Raw genomic sequence first — 16,227 nt, 5'->3', positions numbered from 1 at the left:
CATGCTATGGGGGTGTTTTTCAGCTGCAGGGACAGGACGACTGGTTGCAATCGAGGGAAGGATGAATGCGGCCAAGTACAGGGAAATCCTGGACGAAAACCTTCTTCGGAGCCGAAGGTTCACCTTCCAACAAGACAATGACCCTAAGCACACAACTAAAATAACGGAGTGGCTTCACAACAACTCCGTGACTGTTCTTGAATGGCCCAGCCAGAGCCCTGACTTAAACCCAATTGAGCATCTCTGGAGAGACCTGAAAATGGCTGTCCACCAACGTTTACCATCCAACCTGACAGAACTGGAGAGGATCTGCAAGGACGAATGGCAGAGGATCCCCAAATGCAGGTGTGAAAAACTTGTTGCACCATTCCCAAAAAGACTCATGGCTGTATTAGCTCAAAAGGGTGCTTCTACTAAATACTGAGCAAAGGGTCTGAATACTTATGACCATGTGATATCTCAGTTTTTCTTTTTTAATAAATCTGCAAAAACGTCAAAACTTTTCTGTCAATATGGGGTGCTGTGTGTACATTGAGGAAAAAAATGAACTTAAATGATTTTAGCATATGGCTGCAATATAACAAAGAGTGAAAAATTTAAGGGGGTCTGAATACTTTCCATACCCACTGTATGTTTTATTGTTTTTATTTTAATGTTGTTACGATTTTAGATTTGTATTGTATGTTAAGCACTTTGGTCAGCTGTGGCTGTGGTAAAGCGCTATATAAATAAAGTTGAGTTGAGACTGTAAGTGAGCCCTGATGTGGCCATAGTGCACAGCTGCACTGCTGAGCACTGAGCATATACAGAGACAAATCCAAGGGTCATCAACAGCTGCCCATTCATTGTCAATGGAGACCAAGTGCTGTCACTCAGTCCACCCTGCTGTGTGAGACAGGGACTGAAGGAGTCCAGCGAGGCAACAGCCCACAGCTGAAGATCTGCTCTATGCAGCGACAGCCAGGTGAGATTTTGAGCCAGGCTTAACACTGTTATTAAAGATGCATTGATCAATCGGTGCAGATCGGAAACAGGAGATTTTCAGTGTGATTGGCCTTGACTGGTAACCGTCAGATCACTCTGAAATATCCAATTCTGTGCCCGTCAGATTTAGAGGCACGACAGTTCATTTCGTGTCAAGCGAGACTCACGCTTGTCTACACAGGGCGCATGTTCCCTCATGCATTGCCAGTGCTTGGTGCAAAGCCAGTCTAGAGGTACCCAAGGTTCAACATTAAATGAAAATGAGCATGCCATGGGCTCTTTAAAGAGTTCTACCTGGATGTTAAAAAACAAAAAACATGAACAAGTGTCTCCCAGAGCTACAAACAACAGAGATCAAAAGTACAGGGACAATAGCCAGAGTGATGTTTTACAGTAGACTGTGACTACAGTTATTACAGCTGAATGCAAGTACAAATTCCATCAACTGAAACAGGGTCATTGATGAATCTTTCTTTTACAAACCTTTCTTTTGCTAGTAAAATTGAAGCTATAATTAAATATGCAAAACATAGAGAAAGTCCATTCTCATAACTTAAACTAACCTTACACTAAATAATACCTTTTAAAGACTGAGCACAGCACAAGGTACCAGGCTTAGGATTTGGCTGGGGCTGGAGAAAGGAAATTAGAAATGTAGGAGATGTTAGCATTACTTACTTGGAGAGGGACACTCCTCCTGCTTTTCCAATGAGCTCCTCATGGTGGAGGACAGCATCATTCCAAGGAATATCAAGGAATTTCAACAGCGTCCTCATCCATTTCTCAGGATGAAGGACCAACTGTTCATAGTGCACAGGTAGGCACTTATCAGCTGCATCCAGGCACTGAGTGTACATGGTTTCTATAGCCCGATTCCACTTGGTCAGGCAGTCCCGGTAGCTACCAAGGTCAAAGCCAGCAATGGTTACTTTCCGTGAGATCATGGAGTGGACTGAAGCACGCCCATCACGAATCATGAGTATAAACTTGGCATGGGGAAAGATCTTTGCCAAGTACAAAAGTGATTTCAGAGCAAAAGGGTCCTTGTTACACAGGAAGTTGGCAGGCTCACCATGTTTGACAATGATTTCCAGCAGGAAGGCCTGCATAGCGGCATCCAACACCTCATCTGTTACACCAGCCTCATCAAGGCGCATTTTCTCCCGACCTGAGCGGCTCCACATTTGTTTCATGGCTAGGATACGTGGGATGACACGGGTTTCTTCACCACAGCGTACCTCGGGGTGAGCATCCAGCATTGCTCGCATTAATGTGGTTCCACTGCGTGGCACACCACCAATGAAGATGAGTGGCATGTCTTTGCTGTAAAGAAAAGGTGTGCTGAGATTCTGGCCTGTTCGTAAGGTGGTCCGCATGCTGCCTCCCAGTGCTGACAGAGGCAGGACTCCAGCTGGCGAGTTGCGTTCCTCAATGCGATGGTGGCACTCCATGGCATGGCGGCCCAGGTAGAAGACAGTGACTGAGCTGATAACTAAGCAAGCTACCAGCAAGTTTTGTTTAAGCTTGCCAATCATGTTGTAGGCCGCACACAGGGGAGGACAATATCACCACAGGGGCAAATAAGGGGTAGGGATGGGGAAAAAGGAACTTAAGGGTAGTTAAGGTTCCCACCCCTTATGGTTGTTTGCTGTGAACCAGGCATGGACCAAGTTCCCTGGTGTACAGCAGGCGTGGAGTCCCCACCTCCATCAGGCTTACCTAGACTGTGGTACAAAACACAAAAGACATAATCTCTGATTATACACCAGTTCAACATTCATTGATCAAATTAATAACAAAACCTAATCATACCAATCATGTATCTGATTTTAAAATTACTAATTGTAATGACATCTCAAAGCAAATCTTCAAGAAAAAAAAACATCTGTCCTGGAGGGTGTTCAGCACATTGTCTTTAACAGGCATGGCTTTTGCTACTAGGCCAATATTAATGCAATTCTACTTTGCAGAGAACTTGAATCACAAAGTTGACACAGAACAGCTTTAAATACAATTATGACAATGGAGATGCCATTAGAAAAACTCAATGAACTCTGTCTCAGACATTTTATGTAGATTTAGTATAAAGAATTTTCTGCCAACAGAAAGATAAATGACTGACAAGACACTCAAAATGTAGAACAAATATATGTATTTATCCAAGGATAGCTGTTTAATAGCTGGATAATAAACTGGATGAACTCCACGCTCGGATTACATACAGGACTGCTCCCTGCTGTGTTTTTTGAAACATCACTGGGAAAAGAGACTCCCGATGTGGGTATAACTCTGGATAGTTACTCTGTGTTCAGACAGGATCGCAGCACCGCTGCTATTATGTCTGGGTACATGTTTGTGTGTAGTTATTGCTGTGTTTTATTTTTATTCTTTTCTTTCTTGCATTTTAGTGTGAAGCACTTTGTAAACCAGGTTTAGAAATAAACTTTTTATTGGTTGCTACAGCATGAAATCCAGATTTGGAATTGTAATGGGCTGAAATACATAAGAGAAATGAAACAGCAGTGTTTTACTTGTTACTTTAATATTAGGCTACCTAAACTGGATTTTTTTTTTTTTAAATATAGGAAAATGTAAGATATCTACAAATATTTTTCCTATTGACCTTTAGCAACAAATGTGAATTGCAGTAACACAGTATAGCATGTAGCTGGAGATAGGTGTGATAACATACATTTAAATAACTGGGGCTGGCTTTCTGAAACATGATTTCTGTAAACAGCCTAGGGGCTTAGGAAAACTTGAATTATCCAGCTACATTTTCTCCTGGGGGATTTTTTTTTTCCATCTGCACACAAACAGGATTGTAATCTGCATTTTACATATGAACACATACATTCAAAATTTTATTCAAGTCAAATTTATGTGTATAGCGCCAAATCACAACAAAAGTCATCTCAGGACTCTTTACAGTGTAAAGTCTAGACCTTATTATTATCACTATTATTACAGAGGAAAACCCAACAAATCCCCCTTGAGCAAGCACTTGGCAACAGTGGGGAGGAAAAACTCCCTTTAACAGAAGAAACCTCAGAGAGACCCTGGCTCTTGGTGGGTGGCCTTCTACCTCGACCGGTTGAAAGGAAGGGAGAGAGAGAGAGAGAGAGAACACACCACGGGAGACAGGATACACAGTTAGTGACGTGTAGTGGTGGCATATAGATACATGAAGAGAGAAGAGAAGAGAGGAGAGGAACTCGGAGCATCATGGAGCCCCCGGGCAGCCTAGGCCTATAGCAGCATAACTAAGGGAAGGCTCAGGGTCACCTGATCCAGCCCTAACTATAAGCTTTATCAAAAAGGAACGTCTTAAGTCTAATCTTAAAGGTAGAGAAGGTGTCTCCCTCCCAAACTGAGACTGGGAGCTGGTTCCCTAAGAGAGGAGCTTGATAGCTAAAGGTTATGCCTCCCATTCTATGTCTGTGGACTCTAGGAACCACAGGTAGACCTGCACTCTGAGAGCGAAGTGTTCTGTTAGCATGATAAGGCACTATAAGGTTTTTAAGATATGGTGGAGCCTTGTCATTAGTAGTTTTGTATGTTAGAAGGATTTTAAAGTATATTCTAGATTTTACAGGGAGCCAGTTGAGAGAAGCTAATATAGGAGAGATATGGTCTCTCTTGCTAGTTCTTGTCACTACTCTGGCTACTACATTTTGGATTAACTGTAGGCTTTTTAGGAAATTGTTGGGATATCCTGATAGTAAGGAGTTACAGCATTTGTTACCTCCAGCCTGGAGGTAACAAATGCATGGACCAGTTTTTCAGCATCACTTTGAGAGAGGATGTTCCTGATTTTGGCTATACTGCACAGGTGAAAGAAGGCAGTTCTAGAGACTTATTCCCCTCTGGGTTGCGATGACTGAGAAACTCTCCACTATCTTGAGCTGTAGAATCCCCCCATCCCTGTCACTCTGCCTGCTCGGTAATGTCACAGAAGTTGACCACCTACCAATTAAATATAAAAACCCACTTCTTATCTCTCTATCGCCAAGAAAACAATCTTTCTAAACTGGAAATCAAAAAATTCATTACACCTCAACCACTGGACCAACCTTCTTATAGAATATATCACACTAGAGAAAATATCATCCACCCATAAGAATAATATACCAACCTTCGCTGACACTTGGAATCCATTTCTAATCTCTTTTAACTTAAACCAGATACCTGAGGCCGAAGCCACGCACATTCCCACAAACTCCTAGAAATATAAGCTGCTTTTTACTTCATTATGCTTACTGTCACTAGTCCTCATGGTCCATGGTTCTGTTTGTATCAAACCAAATTAACTGAGAATATTACCTACCCCCCCTTTTCTCTTCTCCTCTTCGCTCTCTTTCTAATCATTTACTGATCTGTTGTGAGTATTAGATTAATTTTTTCTCTAATTGTTGTGATTTTATTTGTAAAGAAACTCATGAAGTCATTACTGCTGAGATCTAAGGGAGTATAAAGCTCAACAGCACTGTGGCTCTTTGTCAGCCTGGCTACAGTGCTGAAAAGAAACCTGGGGTTGTTCTTATTTTCCTCTAACAGTAACGAATAATATGCAGTCCTTCTCGTGAGCGTCCATGTCCTCGATCATCCCCTGTACATGGCTGGTCAGTGGCAGCCTTTGCTGGATGGCTGGATGATGTCACCATCTGATGCGGTGGAAGTTTAACCAGATCCAACTTCTTCACCAGAGGGTTGCATCATTTTGCTGGAGCCACCTGTCATGCTGGTGCTGGCTGCAATGAACGCAATCCACCATAGAAATGAATGGAGAGGGCTGTGTTTTTTAACACCCTTGGAACTCAGTCTGAAGCTCATGCATAGTTCATGCACAGGTCTACGGTCAGAAAAGCTTCTTGTGAAATTCTACATGGGAGAAGCCAGTCAGTTGAGTCTGTGGCAAAACCTTTTACACTACTTGTACACTATTGTCTTTTACTGCATGTGATAATTCATACTCAGAAAGTAGAACCGAAGTGACAGTCATTACAAGATGATCAGTTAAAACATTTCAAAATGCACCTGCAGTGTTTTGCATTGTGACTTTCATTTGAATAAAACACAATTTTTCAACTCATATTTGGTCATTGCAGGGCTCCAGACTAACATTTCATACAAGTCTCTTGGATGGTGGTACTAATGTTATTCAACAGAGGTGGTCCCACCTCTGTTTTAAAAAGTAATGCAGAAGACTGTTTTTTGTAAATTATTTTAAATACCCTTACCACTCAATGTGCACACCCTACAACATTGAGAGCAAAAGAGAGAAAAACTTATAGAAAACAATAAATGGGAAAAATCACTTCTAGAACAAGTTTCCACCTCTTTATATGTGTAGTCACTTTAGTGTTCTATATCCTATAGCAGTCAACATGATGATAATGATTACACTGATGATGTTGTCTGTTACATTTTAACTGAAGTATGAATTCTGCATATGGTTTGTGATTTAACCCATTTGCAGCCCATTTTTTTCTGAAGAGGAATTTGTGATTTTTGGCGGTCTACTTGATGCACAGTTCACCTCTCTCATTCTGGCTAGTAAAGTTACTAGTTAAAGAAGGACCTGATAGTGGGTTTCAGCCACTACTACAGTGTATATCTGTGACTTAAGTGTTTGATCCAAAGGACAGCGTGGTCTTCACCAGGCTGACAAACAGCATAAATGTACCTCACAAAAACAGTCTTCATGTAGACTCATCAGCAAGAAATCAGCAACATTTAAATGTTGGCTCAAAATGTAGTTAACTGATGCCTACAAAGCAAAGGAGGCATAAAAAGATAAAACTCTTTCAGCTTCAAATTTCTACTGTCTGAAAGGTTATTAAGAAATGGCAGTTGAGGGGAACTATGGAAGTCAAGACAAGATGCTAACAACCAAAAAACCTTTCAGATCAAACTGCTCAGAAAAATAAAAAGCTAATGCGGTTACTAATTACCGATTTAGTAAGGTGCCCAATAGGGCTGTAAAAATAAACCGGCACGAATAGAAACCCCCCCCATTCAGCTGGTAGTCCATCAGGTCCGGGTGATTTGTTATTTGGCATTGAAATCAATGCATTTTGGAGTTCATCGATGGTTAGAGGAGCGTCTAATGTCAGCTTGTTCTCTGGATAATGTTGGCAGTTCTAAATTGTCTAAGAAAATGTCTATTTCTGATTAATTTGGGTTGTAATTGGGGGAGTAAAGTTTACTTTAAAAGGCTTGAAATACATTATTAATATCTTTTGGATTATAGACAATTTTACCTCTAGGATAAAGTATGGATGGAATTAATGCTTTTTCCTTTTTTCGTTGTAATTGATTTGCCAGATAATTACCTATTTTGTTACTATACTGAAAGTGTTCATATTTGAGTTGTTGAATGAGAAACTGCTTTTTTGTATATAATATTTACAAGTTACATTTTTAGTTTGTTTATTTCATTTTGTGTTTGTTCACTAGGGTTTTGGGAATGTAAATATGTGAGTTGTTTTATTTTTTGTTCTAAGGTGCTTTCCAGTTCTAGTTGTTGCTTTTTCCTTGTATGAAGAGTATGATATTATTTTTCTTCTAATTACTGCTTTCCCTGTTTCACATAATAGTGAGGGTGAGAGTTGTTCATCCCCAGAAAGAATACCCACTCTTTTTCAATAAAGGTAATAAAATCTAAGTCCTGGAGTAATGATGTATTGAAGCACCATCTTCCAGAGTGTTTAGTATGGGCTTCAATATTTAATGTGAGGGAAATGGGAGCGTGATCACCAATTATAATGGAGTGGATTGTGGTGTCTGTTACATGTTGGGTAAGGGAATTACTGATAAGAAATAGGTCTATTCAGGAAAAACACAGATGAAGGGAGGAAAAGTAGGTCTATTCTCTAGATGTAGGGTTAATCATTCTCCAGCTATCACCAAGTCAATAATGCTCCATATATTGTTTTATTGTTTCAGTGGAGTGCCGATTTCTTGTATTGCTGGAAATGCTTGAACGGTCAATTTCCGGGTTAATAACAGTGTTAAAATCACCAGCAATAATAATATTTTGTTGAGTTGCAAAGAGATGAGAAAAAATTATGAAAAAAGCATGAATCATCATTATTGGGGCCGTATATGTTTGCAAGTGTATATGTTGTCTGGCTAATGTATACCTTAATAATTATAAATCTGCCTTCCGGGTCAGTGATAGGTGTATTGTGAATTACTGGGATTTTTTTTTTTATTAAAATTGAGACGCCTCTTTGCCTCCTGCTATATGTTGATGAAAATACTTGGTTAAATTGTTTACATTTAAGGTTTTGTGATTTTGGGTTTGTTAGATGGTTTTCTTGTAGAAAGCATATATCAGCATTTAATTTTATCAGATGGTTAATGATTTTAATCCTCTTAACCTGGGTCCGAAATCCACGCACATTCCATGACACTGTTTTAAGTAACTGGGTGATTGTCTGTTATAGATATCTGTTCATAAGATGAAAGGAGGGGAGACATGGGAAGGCAAGAGGAAGGGAAAAAATAAATAAAACCAAACAAAGTCCCTGGTAGGCTAGTGGTTAAGGCGCAGGTTCGAGTCAGGGTTGCGTCAGGAAGGGCATCCAGTGTAAAACACGTGCCAAATGTCAACATGTGTGTCTTCAGTGCAATGATTCGCTGTGGCGACCCCTAAAACAGGAAAAGCCAAAAGTGACTTTCTTAAGTAAAACTAAACAAAAGAAAAAAAAGAGGATTAACAAGATCTAAGGTTGATGCATATGTGTATATATGTATGTGTATTAGAGTGTGGATGTGGGCATAACAGTACAGAAAAACATAGACAAGTATACATTTCCACATGGTGTGATGAACAAACAAAAACAGAGACATAGAGTAAAAAGAGGGTCGCCAATGCAAGAGATGGTTGTAGGAGTCCGTGTGAGATAGGGGCTGCTCTGTGTGTGGATGTAAGGGACCAGGGTGATGAATGGGGCTGAATTAACATATAATGTAGCAGTCACTGTTTGGTAGGTAGTCTGTAGAAAATCAGAAGAGCCACGGGGTAATGTTCGAGCTGTCCTTCAATGTATAATTTGTCCACAATGATATTTGCACGTTTGTTGTTCCGCCTGTGTTGTTTCATGATGGGGTAGAGGATTTTCCATCGCTCATTTATTTTACACAGGAATTGATCATTGAGTCCAAAGTTTGTGCCTTTCAGTTACTTTCCTTTACTTTTAATTAGTTCTTTGTGTTTGTAGTGTTCCAGTTTCGCTATTATTGGTCAGGGTGTTTTGTTGGAATGTTGACCAAGGTGGTGTACGCGGTGAAGGGTGATCTGATTAACAGTATCCCGTGGAATTTTGAGTTGGTTTTTCATCGTGTGTAACATACTTGGCTAATAAAGGTGATGATCCTTATCCTATTTGTCGCTGAGGGTTTTGACAGATGCTTGGAGAGAGTTGTTTGATTGCTCTAACTTTTTAATGTAGTTGTGGGCGAATTCAAGGCTTGACCGGAGTTATTTTATTTCCTCATAAAGTGTGACCAGTAAATCAAGTTTTTTATTGATGGATGCAAGAACACTGACCTCAATGTCTGTCGTCTGTAGATCGCTTGTATCCGTAGAAGAAGTCTTTTTCTGTTTGTTTGGTTTTGACGTGTCTTGTTGGTTTGTACTGGCGGTATCGATACTACAGCGAATGTAATATTGGTCGATGAATGATTCTAGGTCCGATAAATCCTCCAAGTATGTGAAAGGTCCGTTGCGGTTATTGGTAGAAGCTTGCGATTCCGATGGATTGCTCATTTAATACCAATAGTGGGTTATGAAGTCAGAAAAAAATAGGTAGCAAAATTTTGTTTAGACTCAGCGACTGTGTATCGCCATACTGAATACCCCCGTGTAGTCTCACGATCTCGCGATGCTTAGTACATCATCCTCACCCCAAACACCCTCCTCTGTGAATTAATTTAGCTCATATCAGACATTAGCCACCTCATTACAGTCCCCTCACTGATGGGTAAACCTCCTGTCCTGGTTGGTCGTAGATGTGTGATTACCCCTTTGACAACAGAACTTTCCAGCCAGTTGAAAAAGACTAGGCTGGATGAGCTTTCTTCCCATATGAATCCTGTTATTTTTGTTAAATGCCACTTGTGGGGTTATCTTAGATTCTATTACTCCACTTAAATATATACCAGCTGAGCCGGGGCTAAATGCCTCAACTGCAGGTTTGACAATCAACACTCCCCCCTCACCCTCCCCACCTCAGACCCAGCAGCTGCCCCCCCCACCTCACAATCACCACCCTTCCCTCCAGCCACCCACCTCTAACAATCTGTGAAAAGGATGTGCGTGGCCTCTTTAAAAAACTAAGGATCAGAAAGGCTCCAGGCCCAGATGGTGTGACCCCCCCTCTTGCTTGAAAGTGTGCACTGATCAGCTGGCCCCCATCTTCACACTTATCTTTAACAGGTCACTGGAGCTGTGTGAAGTCCCCCCCGCTTCAAATGCTCCACCATCATCCCAGTCCCCAAGAAAACCTCCATGAGTGGACTGAACGACTACAGACCTGTCGCCCTGACATCTGTAGTTATGAAGTGCTTTGAAAGACTGGTGCTGGCCCACCTGAAGGACATCATTGACCCCCTCCTGGACCCCCTGTAGTTTGCCTACTGGGCAAACAGGTCAGTGGATGATGCAGTGAACATGGGACTGCATTACATCCTGCAACACCTCGACTTCCCAGGGACCTATGCACGGGCTCTCTTTGTGGACTTCAGCTCAGCATTCAACACCATCATTCCAGACACCCTCCAACCCAGCACCCGAACAATAAGCACAGGCGCCCCCCTAGCGATGTGTGCTCTCCCCTCTGCTGTTTTCACTCTACACTAACGACTGCATCTCAAAGGACCCCTCTGTCAAGCTCCTAAAGTTTGCAGATGACAACGGTCATTGGTCTCATCCAAGATGATGATGAGTCAGTCTACAGATGGGAGGTTGAGCAGCTGCTCCTGTGGTGTAGCTGCAACAACCTGGAGCTGAACACGCTCAAAACTGTGGAAATGATTGTGGACTTCGGGAAGAGCCCTCCCACCTTGCTCTCACTTACCATACTTGGCAGCACTGTATCAGCAGTAAAGTCCTACAAGTTCCTGGGCTCCACCATCTCCCACGACCTAAAGTGGACGTCCAATATCAGGACCATCACCAAGAAGGCACAGCACGGGATGTGTACTTCCTGCACCAGCTCAGGAAGTTCGACCTGTCCCAAGATCTGCTGATACAGTTCTACAGAGGAATCATCGAGTCTGTCCTCTACACCTCCATCACTGTCTGGTTTGGCTCAGCAACCAAACAGGACAAGTACAGACTTCAGCGGACAGTCAGGACTGCAGAAAAGGTCATTGGTGTGAGCCTGCCCTCCATGGAGGACCTGTACACTTAACACTTAACCCACGACAGTATGATTGGACAATAACCCTCAGTGCAACACCTGTAAATAGACCTCATACAGATTATAGAGACTTGTATAGGTCTCTAGTTCTTAAGTACTAAGTACTTAAGTTTTATCCCTATTTATCTCATTTCAATGAAGATTCCTTTGTTGTCTGCAATGTTTACTGTCTGTTTATAGTGCTTTTTCTGCATTGTTTGCACTGTTTGTTGATGTTAATACTGCTATTTTGTTATATTACACAGCCTTATGCTGGTTTACTGTTTTGCACATTGAGAGCCAATGTACAACAGTCAAATTCCTCCTCCCATCACACCTGGCCAATAAAGCTGATTTTGATTCCGACTCTCTCAGACAAAGATGTCGGCAAGCTGAACGCAAAGGGAACAAGGATAAACTTTTCTTTTTCTTACCCCGGGGGACTTCCTGTCAGATTAACCAAAAGCGGTAAGAATTGCCAAATCCAATTATCTTTCCAATGTAGTTACCAATAGTCATAAACCTCAGTATGACCAATTCTGTCATTAACCCATGTGCTGCATCTCACCTTGAGGATTCCATAGCAACATTTTCTCCATTATTTTACTGACAAGATTGCCAACAGAGCAGAGTCCTAATATTGCTGCCTTGGACCCGGCTATTATTCCTGTGTGCTCAGCTGTCTTTGATCAGTTTGAGCCTGTTTCATCAGAGGTAGTCCAACATATGAAAACTGCACAGTGCTTTCTGGATCCCATGCCAACACAACTGTTTAAGGATGTCTTTGAGACTGTTGAGCCTAGTTTTCTGGCCTTTATTAACTGTCCCTACAGCTTTAAATATGCTGTAGTCCAGCCTCTTTTTAGAAAGCCAAAGTTAAACTCCTCAGGGTTGTCTAATTTTAGACTGGTGTGCAGGCCATGCAGCACTTGTGTCAAGGATCCTGAGGAGTAGTGACGTTACCAAGGTGATACATTGTTGAACCAATGGAAACAGTACAGTTTGCTGCGAGGGCAGTCAGCTTGAAGCAAGTATCGTAATTGCCAGACTATTGAGCGCACCTGAATATAAGCCGCACCCACTAAATTTAAAAAGAAAAAAAAATTTTGCACATATATAAACCACACTTGTCTATAAGCAGCAGGTGTACACAGAAAGATTTTTGGATTGAGTCAGTTCTTCACGCTGCTGTCTCCAACGTCTCACCATTGATTCACTGATGCCAAGCTTACGTGCAGCAGCTATATTTCCTTCTTCAACAGCCAGATCGATCACCTTTAACTTGAAAGCTGCATCATATGCATTATAGTCCGGAAATTACGGAACAGTGCTAATATAGTGTTTCCCCACACAGTGACGTTACTTGGGCTGGATACCCAGTATTTTAACGGCCACCCAAGCATACTTCGCACCCATTTTTATTATAATGCTTTTTTATATGTCAGAGAACTACGCAATTGATTAACTACAGAACAATTTCCCTCTGCTATTTCATCTGTGCATAGTGCACTGATTCGCTCAGCCACTCTTTGCCCCGCTCTCTCTCCCACGCACACAGACAATGGACCGTCTGTGAACAGCTCCTCTTCTATGTCTATCTTTTCAACACGCTGTCAGTCACAGAGATCTATTTCTATGAAGTTATTAGCAAGCTATTAAGGCTAGCTAGGCTAATGTTAGAATAACTTACAACTGTTGCAGAGGTTAGCATATGCTGTATATTATAGCTTTTTCCTGCTCTACCAGTGGAAAATGTTAATGCTAATTCTTAAACTCTGATGCAGAATGTTTGCTTTCTGAGTCCAAAAGGATATTGAAAAATATTTTCCTAAACCCAAAAGGACTCACCCTGAGGAAGCACAGATAGTCTGGACCAAATTTAGCATTAGAAACGTAAGAAAACATATGGGACAGCCGAATTGGTGTTACCAGTGTTGCAATTAGTTTGTTTTGAATATTTCCAGGCTTTGCCAGTGCTGATGAAGCAGCAAGAGAGGGTCAGGAGGCAGAAAAAGAAATCTAGAAAAGGGGGACAGCAGGCAACATGCTGCTGTGGGAGAGTTTTCTTACTGCAGAAGTTACAAGAGCTACAGAAATACAGTAAATTCAGTGACTCTGAAACTGAGCCAATAACAATTGAGCAGGATTTGAGTGTAAAATGCATTCCAGCTCTGTATGATAAATAGCAACTGGAGGTTTACTCTTCACTAGGGCCTATTGTTTGCTAGTGTTAAAAAGAGTAGACAGTCTTTCAAATAAAAGATAAATAAAAACTGAATATCTGCTGAATCAAAATCACTTGGATTACTGTACTGTACTGTATCATATCACAAATTTTGCAGTATCGTTTTTGTATCTAATCATGGACCATGTGTAAAGATAGTTATCAAATCATGCGAATGGGAGAGATCCACACCCCTAGTACCCAAACATTTGTTGCAGAAGACCAAAATTTGTTGTTTATTTGTTTCAGTTTAAGCTCATGAACTGCTATTGCTACTCTCATCACAATATGATCCTATATCAATTCACTTAGCCAGCAAACCAATGTTTGCTGATACTTAAAAATATGCCATGATGCGATTTTGATTCGATTTGATTCAGGGGCCTGTGATCAATATCAAACAATATTATGTGCCGATTTCACACAATGGCTTTTCTATTAACTGAATTGTAGCAAAAGTATTGTTTTAAAATGTTATTGAGCTCTGTTCACTTTCAAGTGCTATTTAAATACAAATAAGGACCAATTATGACCTTACAATTTAACAATCATTGATGTTTACGCTTTGCAGTGACGTCACCAGAAATCATCAGTTTACTTAAAATTCCACAGAAGGATTAATAAATTAGACTTGTATGATCCAGGAGTAGAAGGTTTTATTCACACAAGCATACCAATGGATGTAATGGTCACCAGTGTATGAAGGCCATGATATGCTAACCCCGACGTCCCACTCTCCGTAGCGGCTCTATTGGTGGTTTCATCTATTCCTCGCCCACAGGCTGATAGCCCCTCTGTGCTCTCCCAGACTGCCTCTGCAGTCTCTTGGTCTTCTGCATATCAGACAATCAACCGGACAGAGCCTCCAGCTGCAACTGTGAAAGAATACTCTCGTTCCTCTTTTTGCCAGGGTTTTTAAAGGATTCTTGGCAGTAGACCTTGTCCTCTCATCCAACCAGATGTCGCAGTTTGTAGTTAATATAAACTACAAACTGTTTGGCGTGCAAAGTTGTGTTCTTCAGAACTATTATTTACTGTCAAAGCTCAAGTCCACTGCCCGTAACTGGCCTCCACCCCACTGTGATTCAGCTTCAGATTTCTCTTTTCTCAGAAAACTAAATCATCCTTATATCTGATTTTAAAAAATACAGGAAACTCACATCTGATTGAAATACCAAAAAATCCTATCATTGCTTTCAACTAAATCAGAATTATACACTGATTTTACATAAAACTATCAATGCCTTAAAATTAAAACATGGATCTCTATATTTTGAATAAAACACTTGACTAAACATTGATTAGACATTGATTAAACAGTAATTATCAACCAAATCTTTACTTTTAGGCTTGAAACCATCATTTTTACTTTCTTCATAAACTCAGTGTCTCTTTTTTTGTCCCACACACACACACACACACACACACACTCCCTGCACTTCCTATTTTTGTATAGATGGGTGTCTTACTTCCCCCTTTGTCTATGATTAAGCATCTTTCACTCATTGATTTAAATTTTACATGTAAAATCACTTTCAGAATTTCTTATTTTATTCTTACACATTCAACTAATGATTATTTCAAACGCACACATAAATTGTCTTATAATTATCTTAACTTTCTGCGTTATGCATTCTGCCATAGCATTTTAATAATTCTCTCTCTCTCCCAGCTCCTCTTGCTGTTTCCTGTAAACATTCTTGCTGTTCTTGTGGGAATTCTAACTGAAAAGAGACAATTTCCTCAATAGTCTCCTGCAGCTTTTCTTGTAAGGTTATTTCTGATACCAGATCATCAGAGGCCAGTTCTGCTGCTACGGCCTGTGTCTCCTGGGCTTTTTCCTGGTTCTCTACGGGACTCGTATTTACAGCTTCACTGACACCAGTCACCTTATCTGCTCTGCTGCCTGTTCCCACACCATCATGAGAATGATGTCAGCATTGTTCTGCAGCAGTGTCACAGCAGGAACTCTGACATCACTATGCGGCAGTCTGCTATTCATCACAGGTGAGCAATGAACCCAGTGCAGCCAGCTCCCTCTTCATACTATCTTAACGACCATTGGGATGCATCTTAGCCTGAGCAAAGCACTACAGCATGATGCAAGATACTGTCATCTTTGTTCTAACTCATGAAGTTTTAATTATTGTGTGGATGCTGTAGAGCATCCACACTATGCTCTCCTGTTCTTTAGATTTTATTATTGTGTGGATGCGGTAAAGCATCCGCACTATCGGTCTAGCAGCTCTTGCTTGCTTTTCCTCTTCCTCTTGCCGCTTTTCTGCTCCTATTATGCCATTCTTAAGCTTTATACACATATAATAGATGACAATCGTAGAGAAAATTGTCACGAATTCAGCTGTCAGTGTTATCGAGATGGGATGAATGGTATTTGCGTAAGTCGCTCATTCCAGCGCATACGTCTCACTGCTCCATAGACTTACAGTCAATACAGAAGATCCGCTGAAACAAAACATCGGCATATTTGTAAATCGTAACTGTTCCTTCATTTTGTTTAATCTTGACATAATACAACAGTGTAATAACACAACAGGGTGCTCTATTTGTTTGAAACCGAATGCAGAAATGCACCTGCATCTCTCTGCAGAC

The 16,227-nt window shown here is 41.0% G+C and overlaps 1 protein-coding gene across 4 annotated transcripts in view; it reads right to left on the bottom strand.

Annotated features, from left to right (window-relative positions):
* tpst1 (tyrosylprotein sulfotransferase 1) overlaps window positions 1-16,227 on the bottom strand; it is a 97,128-nt gene that overhangs the window by 60,714 nt on the left and 20,187 nt on the right. For all 4 annotated transcript variants that reach the window (XM_020595215.1, XM_020595212.1, XM_020595213.1 and 1 more), the window contains exon 2: window positions 1,663-2,708. In XM_020595215.1, coding sequence (XP_020450871.1) covers window positions 1,663-2,519 — 857 coding nt within the window. In that variant the 5' untranslated portion in view covers window positions 2,520-2,708. The remainder of the gene's footprint in view (window positions 1-1,662; window positions 2,709-16,227) is intronic.

Source organism: Monopterus albus, unplaced genomic scaffold, assembly GCF_001952655.1.
Source record: "Monopterus albus unplaced genomic scaffold, M_albus_1.0 scaffold26.1, whole genome shotgun sequence".
Classification (NCBI taxonomy): Eukaryota; Metazoa; Chordata; class Actinopteri; order Synbranchiformes; family Synbranchidae; genus Monopterus; species Monopterus albus.
The sequence above is the reverse complement of the archived record's forward strand: the minus strand, read 5'-3'. Positions and strand labels throughout refer to the sequence as shown.